Source organism: Cydia fagiglandana, chromosome Z, assembly GCF_963556715.1.
Source record: "Cydia fagiglandana chromosome Z, ilCydFagi1.1, whole genome shotgun sequence".
Taxonomy (NCBI): Eukaryota; Metazoa; Arthropoda; class Insecta; order Lepidoptera; family Tortricidae; genus Cydia; species Cydia fagiglandana.
In genome coordinates this window covers 33,011,800-33,033,049 of record NC_085959.1, presented here as the reverse complement: position 1 = coordinate 33,033,049, position 21,250 = coordinate 33,011,800, and the positions used below count along the sequence as shown (strand labels likewise).

General features: G+C 35.5%; 3 protein-coding genes across 13 annotated transcripts in view; all 3 read left to right on the top strand.

The window, feature by feature from the left end:
* Positions 1 to 5,364, top strand: part of LOC134679130 (guanine nucleotide-releasing factor 2) — a 66,203-nt gene extending 60,839 nt beyond the window's left edge. For all 11 annotated transcript variants that reach the window (XM_063537981.1, XM_063537979.1, XM_063537973.1 and 8 more), the window contains one exon: positions 76 to 5,364. The gene's annotated coding sequence lies outside the window, so the exon portion shown is untranslated. The remainder of the gene's footprint in view (positions 1 to 75) is intronic.
* A 2,789-nt stretch (positions 5,365 to 8,153) lies between these two features.
* On the top strand, positions 8,154 to 10,952 carry LOC134678225 (seminal metalloprotease 1-like). Its single transcript, XM_063536696.1, has 6 exons — positions 8,154 to 8,454; positions 9,074 to 9,229; positions 9,737 to 9,846; positions 9,969 to 10,176; positions 10,328 to 10,464; positions 10,836 to 10,952. Exons 1-6 carry the CDS (start codon positions 8,376 to 8,378, stop codon positions 10,947 to 10,949), a joined length of 804 nt encoding a protein of 267 aa, XP_063392766.1. The 5' UTR covers positions 8,154 to 8,375; the 3' UTR covers positions 10,950 to 10,952.
* A 1,611-nt stretch (positions 10,953 to 12,563) lies between these two features.
* Positions 12,564 to 20,667, top strand: LOC134678234 (uncharacterized). Its single transcript, XM_063536704.1, has 6 exons — positions 12,564 to 12,739; positions 12,834 to 13,049; positions 13,577 to 13,686; positions 14,376 to 14,583; positions 15,888 to 16,024; positions 19,084 to 20,667. Exons 1-6 carry the CDS (start codon positions 12,607 to 12,609, stop codon positions 20,647 to 20,649), a joined length of 2,370 nt encoding a protein of 789 aa, XP_063392774.1. The 5' UTR covers positions 12,564 to 12,606; the 3' UTR covers positions 20,650 to 20,667.
* The last annotated feature ends 583 nt before the right edge of the window (positions 20,668 to 21,250 follow it).

Genomic DNA, 21,250 nt, shown 5'->3' with positions numbered 1-21,250 from the left:
GCTGGGTTGCCAAAGTATAATATCAAAACTAATACATCAACGATGGAAGTTTTAATGTCAATACATTTGTTGCAGATAAAATTAGAATCCAAAGAATAAAAAAGACCAAGAAATCGTATGGACGAGAAAAGCTGGCTTATATCGATGAGGAATTGTGTAAGTTAAGATGAAATGTGATTATCTGTCCTAAAAAGGCCTAATTATTTTAGTGTATTAATAGTAAGTGTGCGATTTTCAACTGTGATGGAACCGGGAGGAACGTCGAAGCGCGCCGGCCGGCGTTTACCTCGCTTCAAATCTCAAAGCTTTTCGTGTGGAACGAATAAATTAAATCATAGTAAAGTTTGAAGCCAAATATTCACTATCAGTATTTGAGTCGGATATACTATCGTCTTATACATATCAGCATGTGACTTGTGTAGTGAACTAAATAAACAAGTGACGCCGTGGTGTTTAGAATAATGTCCTTGATATTCTTCTCGTTGTTGTATTTGCCATTGGTGTCGATATCTAAGTAAATTTGCTTCGAAAATTTAAACATTACATACATCGAATTAGATAACCTTTTGAAGTAGGAATTTTGAATACAGTGTAGTAAATTAGAGTACAGTGTCAATTACTTTTACCATTACTCTTAAAGTAGGAACCAAATCTATTGCAGAAATGATGAAATAGTCAAAAAACCGCCAAATAATGAGTTTTTTTTAACATGTTTATTTTTTTTATTTTTGGTATAGAGAAAGCCTTTTTAATAAAAGCAAAAGTAATTGGCACTGTAGTGTTCGACTAGGCTAAGCGTGAATTGTGCCGTGTGTCAAATCATTGAGTAATTAAGCGTCGATCTTAAATATGCGCTCATCGCTAGGTACAATGTGGGCTTTGCTTATTATACCCGACATGTAGCTTGATTAGAATGTCAATGCATTACATTCAACATTAACATACTGTGTGGATTGGATATTAGACATTGCCAATCCGATTACTTAACTTGCATGTTGCAATGATGTTTAAATATAAGGAACATACCTAGTTAGACTATGTAAATTACTGATCCTAGTAAATTGGTTACTGTACGAAATGATAAATAATATTAAACTTGCATGGCACTTTTATAGAATTACTAGGTACTATTAAATTGTAATTTAACAGAAGATGCGTACAAAATTGTATAATATGGAATTTACTACATAGAATTCTAGTATGTACATTCCATGTTGTACTGTGTCAAACATGCAATAATAGAGTTGTGACTGTTATTACAGGTCAGAAGTCATAGACTAGCAACTTAATCTGCCTCGTAATTAGCTATATTCCATACAAACTTTTATTCCCAGTAGCAGCTGTTTAGAGGTTTCCAATATCACTTTAAGATTGGTCATTCTAATCAAGTTTCATAACATAATAATTAAAAAATAAACAAACAGTAGGTAGGTTAGTGGCGTCGCGGGAATCAGATTGTTATAATTATCATTATATATATTATTAATGTATAATATGTTTCAGAAAATGTAAATCGTCTTTCATAACAACATATTTATTTAATGTTTTTTTCTACAATAAAAATTAGCCTAAGTATATTTTGTTTTTGATATATTAAAGAGGTTTTGTGTATATATTCTTTTGTTTTTTTTTTACTGTATTGCTGTAAATGCTGGCAAAATGTATCCAATAAACGGAGGTTTATTTATTTTTGTTTTATATAGCTACAATTTATACAATCGATACATAATAAAAAAGTGACATTAGCCTATTAACTACAACGTTGTTTTGGCATCTCTTAACGATATGTTATGAGTATGAGATTCATACATTTATAATGTAACAAGCAACGCCACTGACCAATAAAAGTGTTATACAATAATAAATAATGTTATTCTATCGGTGGGGTTAGACAACATTAGCCTTATATGATTTATACAATTATATGAAACAGGACGGATTGTTTTGTTTTTAAAGTTGAGATAATAGTTATTTATAAAATTTGTGTAATAGGGCTTCCATGTTATGAAAACATCGTACAAGTAATTTTGCTAAAAAATAAGAGAATGGACCCTCACTTCTCAAGGCAAAATCCCCGCCCTCAATTCAATACATTCCCGTAATAAATCAATCAACTGCGTGCCAAATTTTAAACACAAAACAAAGTGTCCTACTTTCATATTATGTTTACCTACTAGAGTAATTTTAAAGGGATCGCGGCAACGTTTGATGATGGCATAGTACAATTGGGGTGACGTCATTGTAAATCGAAGCACTTATAGTACAAAATTGTACGTCAAAGTGAGATTTAGCATTTGACTTTTCACTAGCATTGAAGTTATAGGTATCATCATCATCTAAAACCTCTTTTACAATCAATAAGTATCTTTAAAATTGTACTAGGATAAACGAATCTTCCAACTAATGTGACAGTTATTAGGTTAGGTACATCTTCCAGTTTTAAAGTACGCATAGACCATCCAATGTTTTAAACTTTTAAACGAATGTAAAAACGCCATAAGGATAAGTTAATCAATCATCCATTTAGTAGACATATTTAATGCGATATTTTTGTGCATGATCTTTAAAATATTAAAGTCGAAGTTACTTTTTATTTTTGATATTCAGAAAATTATATTTTTCTTATAAGTTGCTACCTAAAGGCAGCAACCATATTTGAATATAACATACTTTTGAGATGTTTACTTGTCTATTCTATGGTCACGGATTGTGTCATTTTACTCTAAGAATTTTAGTGTCAGACGAGGCTTATATCGTAACCCAGCGCACGGATTTTATTCGCTGTTCTCGACAGCCGAGGGTCTAGATAATTTTTAGCAAGAAATCATAATCGGTGTTTGTTTTGCCTTAAGACGATCGAGTTCGAATTAAAAGAAATAGCAATAAATTTTGATGGTGTTGTAGAATCGTTGCACAATTGTGATACTACTCGTGTAGCGCTGCTTGCTACTCTGTCGTATTGACGCCCTCGTTATGTAGGCAATTATATTAGAGAATGTTAGCTGTAAGCGTTAAAAAACAAACCCCAATATTTATCTGTCGCTAAGTTAATGTAATATATCAGGTAGTGCATTATTTGGAGGAACATAATGTTCCGTGCAATAACTAGACCAATATTTAGGACATTCTACAATGCTTTACTTACTGATTTTACGCTGATGTATTCTTGAGGCGAAGTAGTAGTAGTTTGTGTTATAGGTGCAGCATAGGAAACCTGTGGGCGACTTCTTTGTTTAAAACGTAGCTAGAGCGAGGTTTGAAATTGTATTATTTATAACCAAACGTCGGACTATAGGGGGCAGTTTGAGGGCAAGGTAAGGTTTACAAAAAAATCTTAACTTACGAGTATTATAATGTACCTAGTATTTGTAACATAGTTAATTAAATTAGTTACCCGTTATCATTTATTCATCTTTAATGTGTAAATACTCTTTGAAGTGATGACTGATAGCCCACTGAAGTGGCCACTAAAAAAAAAAGTAGTCCAAGTACGTTTATAAATAACGCAGTTAGTTGCTATGATATTTGGAATTTCACATTATAAATACTAGGTACCAAATACTAAGTACAAATACTCGAAAGTGAATTGATTGATTTGCGAACCTTACCTATCATTCTGACATGCCACGAAAATGCCCGCTGGAGTCCGACGTATGTTTATAACATTTATAACTTATATTTTTAAATGTTTTTTTTTTCGACAAAAGGGAATTGTTATTAAGATTGAACATTATGCTTTTGCGTATGCATTATATATGTATTATACAAAAAGAATATCTTACTCGAAATATATACAATATATATAGAAGGTTTTATTTAAATAGTGCGTACAATACTTAAAATGTACATGCCAGACACAAGCTTAAAGGAGGAAATGGGACTGTTAATATGCCACATGTCTTTTTGATAGACTTCTTTGGAACTTTAGCTTAGCTGGCAACAAATAGGTACATATAAACCAATAATTACTCAATTACACACAATAAAACTTCCAATAATGTTAGGAATACTACCTAGTATTCGAAACATTTATGGGAAGTATTTTTATCATTTTGGGAAGTAAAGACCTGACAAAAAAAAACAATCATTAATGTATATACCTATACTTTTGTTTGGTTATTGAAATTTGAGATATTCGGAGTCCATGTGGCATTCAAGCTTTCCATCCCGAACCCGTTACCAATATTTCTATACCCACATGAAAACATCGGAAGTATAGAAGTCGCACAGTGAAAATACTCTTTCAGCCCGTATTGAACTGCTGAGGACCACTTTACATTCAATGCATTGAAAAATATGACGTTTGCTAGCTATGTTCCTAAGATCATGATTTTTGTTTGATATTATTTATTTAGTGTAAGAATGTTTATGTAATTGTAAAATTTAGTGACGGGAAATATATTTAAAGACTGCATTAATTAATTGTTCATTATATTTGACAATGTTAGGATATCCCATTACTTCATTGGAAATATATTAGGTATTTTGTAAGATTGGTCTGGCAGTGACCAAGTACCGAACGGCTCCAATAGATTGCAATATTAGCAATGAAAGTGTTAGCAACCTGTCGGGTTCGTTTTAAAGCCCGAGACGGCGAGCTCACAGGCGTGGGCCAATATTCCGCTTCTCAAGTTGTCTATTCACGTCGCCGTATTTGGGCTAATACAGCTCTGAATCTCTTTTGTTTTCTATTTTAAGGAATGAGATGTTACACGAATATTTCGGAAAAAACGGTGCGGTGAATAGGTAGCATTAGAGGTTAACGCAAAGAGAGGTCGTCGATGACGTAGGTAGAGGTTGGTCGTTACCTTAACTTACAGACCGGTAGGTACCTATAGTTCGACTTGCATCCACTGGTTTGTACGGTGATTTGTTTACAAGTCGATGTTTCAACATAGCGGTTACGATCGTAGATAGATTACATCGGAATGAACGGCATACATATAATTGTGTTGTATTAGCGAGTTCAGTATTATGTTTAAAAGAAATGCCATAATGTACGAAATGGATTATATTATTAGTGTCTATTCATAAAACGATTTTTTTACACCTTATCATATTCATGTTAAACCTTACTTTAAGTAAAGTTTTTTTTATATTATATTATACATTTTATAAATATACTTTTTATTGTAAATTACGTTTTTACTGAGTTAACCATAAAGACGTACTAAGTGTATGTGATTTGCATGTATGTACAGTCTAAATCTGCGTGTCAAGTTTTTATTATTTGTAAAATAAAATAACACCATATTTACAAGACAAACATGTTTTTCTTTAATATTAAGTTTTAGAGCGTAAAATTGTATACTTTTATTAATAGTAGAGGTGAAGTAGGTACTTTAAATAAATTATCAGAGGATCTGCCGTAGTTTCAACTTATTTAGCCAATATTAGACATTAGTATAACTATTGTGTTTGCCAGTTGCGTATTATGCATTTGTATTGCTTATGCTTAGTTTAGATTATTTGCACCGTAATTATAATGTTACGAACATTAGACAGATTAACTTAAAAACGTTTTACTACCTATAATTTGCTAATTGTATAATATTTAGTCAGTCCAATTATCGTTAATACAAAAATATGTTATCATATGCGAAGCTATTTATTACCTCTCAGTTCAGTTGGTTACCATCGCCGCTTACGAATTAAGTGGATAGTGGACGACTGCTTCCCCATACAAATGTAGTCCCCATTTTCCTCTCGGGGTATTAACATTACAGAAAATATTTTTAGGCAATCTACGTCTATGCCCCTTCATGTGTTTTTTTTTAAAAGATAGAGTTGCATTTGTTTTGTTACGTTCAATTTTCAAGCAAAACAAAATTAACCCTGTTTCTCTTACACTTTAGAATCAAAGTTCACTGATTTTTTTTGGATGTTTTCCTTGTATTGCTGGGCCTCAGGAAAATAGGAACTAGCTTAATATTGTACCTATTTAACAAACACATATTTTATTTCAGAAGATTTTTTTTTATTGAATAAATGCGTCTGTTAAGGCTCTGCAAAAATTCAACCGTCAGTTTTTCACATAGTTTGGGGACAGTGACAGCTAAAATCAGAAATCATATATTTTATTCATGGTAAACTTTAAATTCAAACAAAAGTATAAATAGGACAAATGACCGTAGTTCTGTAGAAAGCGACCAACTTTTTATTTTTGTCAAAGTGACTTACACCCTAACTCAATAGCTTTGGTCGCTTTCTGCATTGATAAAAAAAATGAGTTGGTCGTTTTCTGCATAACTACGGTCAAATGTAATTTAAGCTGATATTTTTTGGTATGGAGATGGCAGCTATAGCTACACCCAAACTACCTAGTTATGTGAAAATTAGAAACACTTCCTACAAAACCGAAGTTTGACAGCGACTCAGGGTCGAATCATGATATCCCTTTCTAACTTATGGCACTATCCCTTTCGGCTATTTAGGGTTGTCAAAATTCAAGTTATTATCCTATCTGTGTCAACCCTAGCAACGCCACAGAATAAATAATAGTAATAGGTACAGAAGACTCACTCTCTAACAAAACGCGTCTGTCACGATCAGCACAGATATGGCCGCTAGGTGGCGACAGCGCCACGCGCAGCTTATGGCAAACCCCAAAATTGGGGTCGAACGGATGCACTTTTAGCTGTAGCAAAGCGACGAAATCGCGGAGTGAGCCACGCCTGGCAACGCTGACCCGAACGGAGCCGAGTTTGCCCGAAGTCGGGAGAGTCTCCACACTGACATCGTAGACTATGAATGTTTACCATTGCCAAAACTTATCTCTACACATATCAGCTTGATGCATGGTGTTGGAACTCTCTTAGCCGGAGCAGCTTTGTAAACTTGTTGAGATAATGTAGGTGTGCTGCTGACTATGCGTGAGAAACGTGTGACCAATAAACGGTTTTAAATTTTTTCCAAAAGGGAAGAAATGGATTGCACGAGTAATGCTTTCGGTAAGTAGATATACATTCTTAATAACTGCTTTAACGTAAGTAATATAGTCTGTGAAGCCATTTCCGTAAATAGAACAAAAGGGGCAATTTTTTAAAAATGTAGGTGCGAAGAGTAATTTAAAAAAATGAATTTTGCAACTTTTCTCTTCTTCCTGGCGTTATCCCGGCATTTTACCACGGCTCATGGGAGCCTGGGGTCCGCTTGACAACTAATCCCATGATTTGACGTAGGCACTAGTTTTTACGAATATCCGTTGTTAGGGAAATGGAACACATGAAGCTTGTCTATACCTATTACATGTATGTACGTACCTTAATAGGTGACTATATTTATAACTAGGTATGCTGTGGAAAGGCTTTAGATTTAATAAGAATTATTTATGAAGTATCTAGACCTCTAAGAAAAAAAAATGTTTGCCTAACTAAATGGCGCTATACAGCACCATAACTTTGTGGTAATTTATTGTTAAACGTACCTACGGAATACTACGGAGTAGGGAATGCAAATCGGTTATTTTTTTGTATGGTAATAACCGCGGTTTCGGTTAATAACCGATTATTTCCATACAAAACATAACCGAAAATAACCGATTTGCATTCCCTACTACGGAGTCGTACAGCGCCATCTACATTAACTGTGTAATCCCAAAACGAATCCGGCTGTTTTTCCAAGAATGTGTGACTTCCGTTATTATTTTATTAATAACTCTAAACATTTATGAAGAATTCGGCGCGAAATGTAACCGATTGCTTATGTGATATCAAATGTTTCAAAATACACAACACCTAGTTACAAGTTATGAGCTAGTAAAATGGTAGAAAAGTAGACAATCTCACTAAATATATTTAGTAAATATACCTAGGTAATATCATTTACGCGGGTTAAAAAGGTGGATTCACTTGAAACTTGCTTAAAAATATTACGTTTGTATACCTACCCTAAATAACAAAATACCTAGTTTGGGTATCGAATAAAATGTGCCTACGTCTCTTACGAACCTATTTGTAAGTGATTAGCACTTAAACACTCAAGGATATCGCTTGTCCTCTTATCGGATTTATCTCATTTGGAGGACGAGTGTCTGGATGTCATTGGCATTTCAAACAAACGCGAAAGGACGGCTTATCGGCAATTTGTGAAACAAAGGCCTTTCAGCGGGGGTTAATCGGTTTTCCGAATCCCCGCGGCGCACGTTGTTGGGTGTATGTAGTACTAGATAACTCAAGTGTCGAAATAAAACCACTTGATTTCGAAACTAGACATACTTAACGATTGTTTATATCTAATTAGGCGATCGACAGTCTTATCCCATTACAAGTAGCACCTACGTCTTTAAAAACCCTTGGAGAAGAGATGCGCAGCGCAGTTTGGTTGATAGCGTTACGTTAGTCACTTGTTTTTAGTCAAATTTGTACCCACTGAAAATGAAACTGTTCATCTTTGCAGGATTACTAATAGTCGTAGCAAATGCTGCACCTATACAGGAGAATATCGATAAGGGCGGTGAGTGTCATTGCTATTTAAATATTAACTGTAAAAAAAATAATCAAAATTCTCGTGAGACTCGAACATAATATTACCATAACAACACATCGTCCGGCGGACTGTTAATCAGTGGGCCGCTTTAGGTTCTAACAGCCACATTTTTAAAAAATCGTAGCGCTTTGTTACGGTAGCCAATATATCTGAGGACTTTCTCTAGTAAGTAGTAACTTTATTATCGACTCGATACCTGATTTTTTGACCAGTAAATACTTAATAAACTCACCGATTAAATTTTTTTTAAACTCACAATTATAAAGTTCAAAAACATATCCGCAATCCCGGGCAGAATGGAACACCTCAATTCTTGCTTCAAATATATGGGCCATCCAACAGAAAACATGAAATGTACACCTTTTACGTGCCTTAGCTATTATTATATGTAGGATATTAACTTACTCTACTCTTATATCACGATTACACATTAGTATATATATTTTAGAAGAAACTAAAATTATATCAAAACCTCCAATTATTTACTGCGTCTCCTACTGAGCTCATTTGTATGTAAGTATTCAGTAGGCCGACACAAACACGGTAGGTACGGGATTATTACAACGAACACTATTTGAATTGACAGAGGAATTCGGCGAGCACTTCGAAGGTGACATGGTGCTGCTGCCTTGGCAGCAGCGGGCAGTGTCAACGGCTATCGACGCCCGCAACGGATTGAGGGGCGCCGCCAAACGGTGGCCGGATCGCACCGTCGTCTACCATATAGAGGAAGATGATTTTGGTGTGTAAACTCTATCTATATTCTGTCCTCTTCTTAGGGTCGGTTGCACCAAACTGTTACGAACGTTAAAGAGTTCGCTAAATTTTTATGTATGGAAAGTTTCATAGTAAAGGCGCGGGGCGCGCCGGCTGACGATGATCAGTCTGTCAAATGTGGTTGGTGCAACTGGCCCTTAGTCGTGCACTCTTGATAGATTGGTCGTGGTCATGTCACGGTCGATTTCTGCGCCACCGCAGCCATTGCGATCTGTCGCCATAATGTATTCTGTAGATAGGATTATTTTCAATTCGTTTGCAAAACTCAATTGATTAATGCAGTATCTATTCTGAGTGGGTACCTATTATGATGATATTGAGCTGATCTAATGACCGATGGTGGCCATTATATCTGATACCTATTAAATAATATCTATTATAATGCATTATCATCAGATCTATTGACGAGACTTTTCTTCTTAGAAATGTGAGGTGGTAACTTACGGTGTTTATTATTTTCATTAATACTCAGGTGAAGACCAAGTCAAACTGATCGAAGAAGGCATGGCTGACATAGCAAGCAAGTCTTGCATTAAGTTCCGACCCAGAAAAAAAGACGATGAGCACGCAGTTGTTATTCAGGTAGGTATAATTAGTATTACCTACAAACATTGCTACAAGCATTGTGCTTACCAAAATTTAATAGGTATTTAATTTTATAAGTTTTATTAGACACTTTACCCAGTTTAAATTGTTTTTCATAGGGATCAGCGAATGGATGTTTCTCTAATGTAGGCTTTAGCAGCCAGGACGACGAAGGCGATGTCAACCAAGTTCTTAATCTTTCCAAAGGATGCTTCAGGCACGGAACCGTGGTACATGAGATGCTTCACACGCTAGGTTTTTATCACATGCAGAGTACCTACGACAGGGACGAATTTGTCAAAATCGTTTGGGAAAACATCAGGGCAGGTAATAAATGTAATTCCGTCCGAGTAAGAATTGGTTGGTATTGCGTCCTAACTGTAGTTAATTACGGCTGTCCTATCCTTAATTCAACTCTGGCTACGGCCTTGTGGCCGGATATATACATGATATTAATGTGTATTCTTTATTACTCCAGGTACAGAGCATAATTTTGCAAAATACACGAATGATACGGTAACCGATTTTGGTGTGCCATACGACTTTGATAGTGTAATGCACTATCCGGAGACAGCTTTCTCCAAAAATGGAAACAAAACGATTATACCGCTACAGGTAGGTACTGAATTTAAATAAAATGTTCGTACTTTGTTGGTTACTTACTTAAGTCGAGGGTCAATCAGCTTCCAATGGGTCGTTTGTGGCATACACGGTGACAGTGCTTAATTTTTATAATTATTTTGTGAGAATAGCTGTACTTTTGTACCCAGTCTGTAAATGTATTTTTTAAGTGCAATGGACAAACTACTATGGTAGAAAATTACAACATACTTACTTTCATAGTACCTAGTACCAGAGTATACTCTCTGCTAGTACATACATTCCACATTTACTTTAAATTATTAAAATTACTTTAACTTGACCCGAATACAGTGTTAATATTACCTACCGGTCATCCTGTAACTATAATAATTGACTTATTTTAGGAGAACGTCAAAATTGGACAACGGGATGGATTGTCTGAAAGTGATATCCTCAAGTTGAATAAAATGTACTGCGACGAATCAGATACGCTAAAAATTACTCATCGTTCCAAATGAAAACCTTTTAAGAAACAAATACGAGTGTACCTATACACTTCGAGTGAAGTAGAAATGCGTCTTTTTTATTTAAGCATAATTAATATCAAAATAATTTACCCTTGTAATCATTTAATTGGGGATCATTTTATGTAAATAATGTAATAATATAAACTTTTTGAGGACTTACTGCAATGATTGTCTATTGGAATATTTTTCCCTCACATTCATCCTTTTCATCATAACTATAGTTCGTTTTTTTAGCATTACAAAGAACTTGAAAGAAGGTAAGCGATCTTACATGTTTTTTAATTGAAAAACGCTTTTTAAAAATCAGTAACTATTACTTATGAAAGAAGAAGAATAGAAATGATTGTATTACATTCATAATTGTTACATATTTGCCGTAACTTATTTTAAAAATGTGTTTTTCAATTAAAAGACACATCAAGATTGTTTACCTTATTTCTAATGCTAAAAAAAGGAACTATAATAGGTACGTCTCGTAAGTATACTATTTCAAGTTTTTATTTAAATATTTATCTTCCTGTGTTAGTTGATGGTTAGTTAATATGTAGATCGTCATCATCAATATTTAAGAGCTATGCTCTTGTCGGTGGAGTAGGCAATCGACACTCTTCTCTTTGCTGGGCCAGCCTTAGGTACCTATTAACAATTTTAAGTAATAAGTGTGGGTCAAATCTTGGAAGATAAAATATAATACCGCTTCCTGACGTTTGCTCGACTCAAAGTTGGTACGACACGAATTATCGAATGGATAACAACGGTGACCATAGAAATTGGTGATAAAAATCTCAATTTTATTATCATTTCGGGTTGCTAAGAATCGCCTCGATGAAGTGACTGCTGAAAGAAAAGTACACTCGGTGATAAAACCATAGATAGTTATTGAAGCATTTGAAAGTAAACTCGTAGCTCAGACTCTTACAATTTTTAAATACTGGATAAGTAAATGAAACTTTAGAATGTACTACTTACCTACTCGTAAGTATACTTATTCCAGCTTTCTGTCCGATGCATTTAACGCGTCTGACAAACAGACCTACAGCCACTGCGGTGATTCCAGAAATGCTCGGTTTTGCCAACTTTGGTGTTCCAAACAATATATTTTTGAGCAATTGTGGTAATTCAATGTCACTGTCGCTCTAGAACCGTGTCGAAAAACTTATTGCTTTTCTTTCGTAATAAAATAACATTCATCCCATTACAGAAATAGTGAATTGTAGTTATCGTTGCATGAAAAAATATCGTGGTCCGATGAAGTGGTAAAGTATCTGGGGCGTTTAAGTTTGGCAACTGGGTGTTGCAGTGCGGCACAGGAGGTACACGGCACGGCGCGCCCGTGCCGCGGCGGTTGCGCGGGCGCGCTGTCGCAAACCTCCTCGCAGTTACGCGCGAGCGCCACTTGTGAAATGGTCGTATCTTAAACTATTATAAACCCTTTCCTACCCCGATGGGTTTCGTTGTAAACAAAAAATCGCGCGATACGTACGGGACTCAAATTTATTGAATATACACTAATTTAAATAACACACTTAAGTATTAGTGCTGGCATCGTTCAGGTATAGTGTGCGTCTGAAGTCCTGAGCGTAAATTTTAGGCAGCGGGCATAAATGTTTTACCTTTATTTAAACAAAAAAAATATCGGACTTCAAATATGAAGTGCATAAATATTCAAGTGTTGGTGTTTGTGATTAGCATAGCGATGTCTTTAGCAATGTCTATTGATGAACTGGAAGATTTTACTAATTATCTAAAGGAAACATCTCTGTTGGATCAACCACTGAAAAGTAAGCTTTTATTCAGCAATTTTTAGATATAACTAAGGTGCTACCTAACTGTTCTTTTTATTTACTATTCAATGCGACGCGAATTTCTTTGTAGAGTATCCATCAGACGATAGTGACGACGACGCGCCAATTTCTGACCACGCCTGGGAAGAGAGTGGTCGATTCGAGGGTGACTTGATCCTCAACGACCGACAGAGGCAACTTATAGTGAAGGATATCGCGGAGGGGCTCTCCAGGAACGGTCTCAAAGATAGCACTAAACGATGGCCAGACAATGAAGTTATTGTTTATATTCAAAGAGAGCATTTTAGTAAGTATATTTTGTATTTGAGAGACTAGAAAACAACAAAAGCAACTTATGGAAAACTTCTTTGGTAGGTATGTGTAGTCTTTAGTAGGTATTCTTTGTTTTAAATCTATTTGTTTTAGAATAGGTAGTAAATGTCAATCGTCATTAATAATTATAATATGTACTTTTGAGTCTTTGGAGGGTCGCAGTGATGCCGACGAGCAAACGCTTTCATTTATTTATTAAGGTATCCGGTGTTGCCTTATTTAGCTTAAAAATATTTAGTTTAACTATGTATCACGTAGAAATCTAATCATGTGAAAATGTATTTCATTTTTATACAATGTACCTATATTCGCCATCAGATATATCGGAGCGGCCAAGGTGCTCACAAATATCTGAACATGCCTCTATTGTCAAGGCGCCAAAGTGCGTATTGTGGCGTATTGCGTATTCAGATATTTTTGAGCACCTCGGCCGCTTCGATATATCTGATGACGACTGTAGGTACTATGAACAATTTCTGATACGATTTGATCGGATTTCAGCCGGCGATCAAGTTCAAGCAATATTGCGGGGCATGGAAGAGCTTAGCCAAGCATCTTGCGTTAAATTCAGGCCGTATAAGAAAGGGGATCGAGATGCCGTTGTGGTACAAGTAGGTATCACTTAATGTTTGATTCTGCAAACTTGCACTACCAAAACTGGAAAATAAATACTTAAAGGGAAAGCCGGCCAATAATACCCTAGTTACAAAGAATCACATGAATCATGAAACACCCACAATAAATGAATACTTAGCTTCTTTAAGGCTTCGTCGTGCTGAGGTTTCATCATCATTTTAATAACTACCCAAGGATACGCCAGCTTACAACCATTAATACTTAATACATTACGTAGTATCGTAGATAGGCATCTATTCTAGTTTTAGTGGTAAAGTAAATTCCAATTTACTTCAGCTAATAGTTATTTTAATAGGAAGTTATCTAATTATGGATTGTGAGGCAATATTACTCTTACCATGTAACACGAGAACGTAACATTAACGATTCGATAATTGGATGCGATCATCAGTTCAAATAATCTTAAAAATGTAAGATTAGTTCTAAGATAATGGAATGTTAATTCTTTATTTAAAAATAAACAGTTTTTTTATTTATTTTTTTAGTGGCGTAGCTAGGCGTGGGCAAAGTGGGCACTCGCCCACGGTCTCGCACTTAAGCCAACCCTTTATAATATTTTGAGAATACATATTAAATGAAGAGGGCCTCGCCAATGCGAGTTCGCCTACGGCTAGATTAAGTCACGCTACGCCACTGGCGATCATCTTTTGCAAACGCATTCCAGGGTAGCCGGCGCGGTTGTTTCTCGCAAGTGGGCTACCAAGGGGGCTACCAGGTGCTGAACCTGTCGGGCCGGCACCCGGTCGGCCGCGGCTGCTTCCGGCACGGCACGGTCGTGCACGAGTTCCTGCACACGCTGGGCTTCTACCACATGCAGAGCAGCCCCGACAGGGACGACTATATCGACGTCGTCTGGGAGAACATCGTGCAACGTGAGTATCCAGAAGCTAAGACATTGTATTTGGCTGGGCAATCGTGAAATACAAAATAATAAAACCGAACTTTGCAATTTGCTTACGCAAAACTGTTGTTTTATATTTAATTTTCACAATTTTTAATAATGACAAAATGTCATAAACATTAAAAGCTTAAAGTTGGTTTGTAAAAAAAAACTAGAAAGTTAAAAATAATTTTCTTCATAAGTACCTAATTGTTTTCTAATTTTCTGGTTTTGCGCTCCCAAGCTCTTCCGGTTGATGTTTGATGTCTGACTAGTCGCGGACATCACCACATGTTATTTCAATTAACTACATACATACTTCCGGTTCGCTATACCCTCTAAAATAAAATGAGAGAGAAGGAAGGATGCTTAAAGCAGTGAAAAGTGTTGTTGGTTTGGTCTGATTCATAGAATAATAATTTGTAGTGTATACTGCGATTCACAGATATGTAGTAGAAAACATCGTGGGAAAAGTAACATGCTGCTGAGCTACGTGGTGTCATGGTGTCACCGACCCACCTAACGCAACACACTACCCTGAATACAAATTAACTAACTACACGTATCATGCTTACTTGCTAGTTTCTAGAATGAGGAAGTTTAAAAATGTATTGAAACCGCCATATTTTAAGAGCATTTTTTTTAGATAGATAGGTAATGTATGTTGGGGTAAGAACGGACTATTTTTCAATATGTTGGTAAGCCTTCACGGTTTATTTTTTTAAGGATTGTAAGGTCTCGTAAGGATTAAGTATTCCAAAAGTTAATGCTTGTTATCACTAAGTATTACTACTACTTTGCATACATAATTTTTATTGCCGTTTTTATGTACCTATGTAGTAATTACACTCCATATCAGTGTTGACACTTTTTTGACAGGGCGGAAAGTGCGGACGTTCTATGCTGTGTTCCAAAATTTATCATGTTCACTTTAGACGCATGATTTATGGGAATTTGAATCCGCCATGTGCTGTAAAAGATGTGTGAAAGCTGTAATTAGAACATATTATTCTCGAAAATCGAAGGAATTCTATAGAAAACATCAATTTACTTCTTTAAAAGCGTACGTCCGCACTTTTCCATAATTACGTAAAGCAATGTAGTAGGTAAATCTAGTTAGTATGTAAATATTACAAAATATGTGAAGATGTGGGAGCGTGTTTCGAAGTTTGATGATTGGGAAATTATATATACATACTTTAGTTTCGTCCTCCTGTTTGGTATAAAACTTGAATTACTCTAAAGACTAACTCGTATCCGCCGCTACGCTACTCGCAACTCTTTTTTATTTTACAGCGGCCAGACATAATTTCCGAAAGTACAATTTATTCTCGGTGTCGGACTTCGGCGTCGGATACGACTACGACAGCGTGCTGCACTACAGCCGCAAAGCGTTCTCCTCGAACGGCGGCGACACGTTGGTGCCTAAGAAGGTACTATAGTTATTTTCAACACACCAGCTGGTAAATGCTCTTCATCGTTCAAAAACTGATAAGAAAGTTCCATTTTATCCAAAGGTAAAGCAGAGTAATCAAATGCAAACTTTGAGTTGTTTTCTTATGTTTGCTGGTTGCTGGTAGGATTGACTTTTAAATGATGATTTTGAACATTTTGTTTCATGTTTTACAGTTAGTATTTTCTTTGTGTTGGTGCGGTGACAAATTTTGTGTTTCACTAGTTGGCGAAATTTGTTTAACCCACGTACCTTTTGAAACACTCGCAACGATCAAGATTCCATTATTCAAACCACGAGCGTAGAGAGTTTCCAAAAGAGTTTAAAGAAGTAAGAAGGTCCCATTTTTCGGTTTTTCACTTATCATGTAAACTTTGCGTCTTAGCGACATGACTACTTTGACAAACCGAAAGCTGAGTAAAGGGTCTAGCCGTGTTTGTATGGGGCATCGGCCCCAGAAGCCAAATTGATTGCCGTTTTGCCAATTTATTAGGCCAGATGTAAGATGCTATTTCACCAAAAAAATAACCCTAAAATGCTGCAGGTTTTTGAGAAAATTAAAAAAAAGAAATTTGGTTTTCATTTTTTTTTATCTAAACTACCGAACCGATTTTTTTGTAACTTATACACATTATGTAAGTAATCTAGATGAATTATTAAAAAAAAAATGGAGTTGCAAATATCCTTATAACTAGTAATATTTTCACTTTTAATTTTTCAAAAATTTTTTTTTTATATTTCCGAAATAGGGACACCCACCAATTTTGGGTATTTTATGTATAAATTAATGTTCTATAACATATATTTTTTTCAAAAATATTCATTTGGCTCAACAGGGTAAAAATACCGTATGTATGTATTTAATGTATGAACAGACACAACCGGGAGAACTCCCGGTCCCATATCGACCACCGCGCCGCTCTGTACGAATTTGAATTTCGAACGTAACAAATTGCTAAAATGGACTATAATATAGTCTATAATCCCGGCTGTCGTCGCGTCACGAAATTAAAAAACCGGCCAAGTGCGATTAGGACTCGCGTTTCTAGGGTTCCGTACATAAGTCCGACTCACGCTTGACTGCACATTTGTAATAGGTTTTCCTGTCATCTATAGGTAAAGAACTATTTTGAGTATTTTTTTCAAAATTTTAGACCCAGTAGTTTCGGAATTAAAGGGGGGGAATGGTAATTTTTTGGCTATTTTCTTAAATAACTTCGAACCTATATGTATTTTAAAATTATATAAAAATATGTCCATCTTTGGGTCACGAATTTACATATGTGTACCAAATTTCGACTTAATTGGTCCAGTAGTTTCCGAGAAAATAGGCTGTGACAGACGGACAGACAGACAGACGCACGAGTGATCCTATAAGAGCTTACGTTTTCCTCTAAGGACAGCGGGCTTTTTTCTATATAATCAATCGCATATTCTCGAAGCCGTTTGCAGATATTGCTAAGAACGTATAGTTAGACCGTAAAAAGTCTGCAGCGATGTTGATAGCCCACGCAGTGCAAGTGTCATTTTAAACGTCAAACTTCTATGAAATTATGACGTATACTTAACACTTACACTGCGTGGGCTATCAAATCCGCTGCAGACTTTGTTTGGTGCGACTTTAGTAATGTAACGATCTTGGAGATTTTGAAAATATTTTGTGTATAATCTCCTTTTTAGGGTTCCGTACCCAAAGGGTAAAACGGGACCCTATTACTAAGACTTCGCTGTCCGTCCGTCCGTCTGTCCGTCTGTCTGTCACCAGGCTGTATCTCACGAACCGTGATAGTCTGTCTGACTGTCTAGCAGTTGAAATTTTCACAGATGATGTATTTCTGTTGCCGCTATAACAACAAATACTAAAAACAGAATAAAATAAAGATTTAAATGGGGCTCCCATACAACAAACGTGATTTTTGACCAAAGTTAAGCAACGTCGGGAGTGGTCAGTACTTGGATGGGTGACCGTTTTTGTTTGCTTTTTTTTTGTTTTTTTTGCATTATGGGACGGAACCCTTCGTGCGCGAGTCCGACTCGCACTTGCCCGGTTTTTTTCCATTGCAAGATCAATATCAACGCAGCTCATATTAAAACGGAACTTTTTAGTGAGCCGCGTTTCCCGCCTTTTTATTTTTTAATTTCGTGACGCGACGACAAGCAAGCCGCATACAGCCAATAATAATATAGTCCATTTTAGCAATTTGTTACGTTCGAAATTCAAATTCGTACAGAGCGGCGCGGTGGTCGATATGGGACCGGGAGTTCTCCCGGTTGTGTCTGTTCATACATTACATACATACATACGGTATTTTTACCCTGTTGAGCCAAATGAATATTTTTGAAAAAAATATATGTTATAGAACATTAATTTATACATATAATACCCAAAATTGGTGGGTGTCCCTATTTCGGAAATATAAAAAAAAATTTTTTGAAAAATTAAAAGTGAAAATATTACTAGTTATAAGGATATTTGAAACTCCATTTTTTTTTAAATAATTTATCTAGATTACTTACATAATGTGTATAAGTTACAAAAAAATCAGTTCGGTAGTTTAGATAAAAAAAAATGAAAACCAAATTTCTTTTTTTTTTATTTTCTCAAAAACCTGCAGCATTTTAGGGTAATTTTTTTGGTGAAATAGCATCTTACATCTGGCCTAATAAATTGGCAAAACGGCAATCAATTTGGCTTCTGGGGCCGATGCCCCATACAAACACGGCTAGACCCTTTACTACAAGTTTAATCTAGTCAAGTTTTTCGATATCTTGAATAGTTTTCGGGATATCCTCTCTTGAAAGTTTATTTGGGGCTCTCAATTTTATGTTGATATCTTATTAGACTGTCTGTCCGCCGTGTTTTTTCATGTGTTCATCGAAAAGTAGTTTAGAATATACGATTTATTTATTCACCTCGCGGTGGGACCAGGACTAGTCGTCGAAATGAGTACTTACGTACATATAAGTAGGCATTAGAAATATTTCACTTCGTTAAATTGATTTGTACTACCTAAGTATATTTTTTTTGATTTATTACAGAGTGGCGTTGAAATTGGGCAGAGGATAGGTCTATCAGAGAAAGACAGTGCCAAGTTGAACAAGATGTATTGTGACGCGGACTCGAATAACTTCGAAGCTGCGGACGACGTGTCACATACTGTCATTAAAAATAAAAAGACACCTAAGAACAAGCCTTTTGAAGGGCATGGTATAGGATATCACCAAGGTAAAACTGTGGTATTTAAACTGCCTGCAGCTGAAACTTATCGATTACCAGAACAGCCATCAAATGTCCTGTTTGATTATTTCAGTAAAGAGCTGCAAGCCATGCCTCCGACGCTTATTAAAGGATTTGGAGTTGGACAGGAAATAACTTATTCGTACAAATTGCCTGCTGGGTACCATATAGCTGAACATAAAATCCCAACGTACCAATACCCTACACTGTTGAATAGAACGAATACTGCAGCAGAACCTTTATTTAGACTACATAATGTACAAAATAATAATGATGACAAGAAGCCTTCTACTAATGCTGATATTGGGAATAAAAATAAGGATACGATAGAGGATTTAGACGAGAAAGTGATTACAGTACAAACAACTAAAAATACAGATACAGGTAGTGAAAATGATTATACCAGTGTATATCAACCTAACACTGATTATTCAAAGTTTTATAATCCAAACAAGCAAAGAATCGGGATCAAAACTGATTATTATCTTAATTATTCGCCAAAATCTCAAGAAAATAATGAACAGGGTACAAAAGAAATATCAAGTTTAAAATTAACCAGGCAGTTTATAGAAAAACTCAGGGAACCGAAATCAATGCATTTCCGTAATCATAATAATAAAGAACAACAACAACAACAACAGTTGTATCAAAATGAATTTAACAATAAACATAAATTTATAGATAAATCAAAACCAGTCAAAAAAGAAGAAAATACTCCAGGAGATGATTCATCGTTTGGTTATGTGAACCCTAGCAGTAAATTAAAGGAGATAAAAAATATTTATTTTATTAACCCAGAGTACACTTCCAAAAAATATTTGGAAAACAAGCATGATTTTAGTAGCCTCTACTTTCCCAATGATAATAAAAACAAAGACGCTGCATCCAGAAACGCGCAGTATAAAACGTTCGGCGAAATTGTTCCTTTAACAATAAACTATACCTTCAAACAAAATAGTCCTTTTATCCACGGGGAAACACTAAATGTTCATTCTAACGTAGATGACGATGAAAGAATAAATGAGGGTGTGAAATATCCAACCAAAAAGCCGATGTCAAACTACGACACTGACGAACAATATAGTTATGAAGATTACGAACCTCATGACGCGATAAAAATTACTGACTACTCGCAACCAATATCTAACGAAGAAAACTCTTCAAAATCTTATGAAGTGACTGAGAAACTTTCGGAACAGGTAGAATTAGCCACAGAGAACTCGAATGTCTATTATAAATCACACAATGATGATACTATTAGCTTAGAAAAGCGTCTACCTGCCATTCTGGAAAAGTATGTGAGTTATGATAATTACGATATAACTGCTCCGATTTACGACGCCGACGAATATTATAGAAAAACCTAATACCTATACATAAATATAAGTAACCAGGTTTTATATTATGTGATTGTGTAATTTAAAGAACACAAAGAACATCATTTCGTGTAAATTTATACGTATAGAGAACAACCACGAGTGTGTTGTGTATTAGAGTAAGCTCGTAAGCTTGCACATCTCTTGCCTCAACGCGCGCGATTTTACATACAGTGTGTAAATCCAATACGGGCGAATATTTAAACGGTGGTTAGCATAGGACCTAGGAAGTATACCTATTGAGATACATTTTGCTAAGAAATAGAATAAAAATTTAAACGTACAAAATAATTCGGCACGCAAGCAACACTAAGTTATGAAATACGAGCTTTTTAAAGTAGGTACTGGCAAAGCTAATAGTTGGCACTGTTGGCAGTTATTATAAAAAGCTCATAATCATCATTCATCATTTCTCGTCATGTCATGTCATTCAATGTTTGCAGTAAGTACATTACATATTACATTGCTGATCGACAAAATTTTAATAATTAATTGCGGGGTTATAATTAAGTGTAAGTAGGTAACAAAAAAAAAATCTTAATTAATGATTACACGTATAAATTATTGGTTTAATTTATTGCTCGTATTTAAT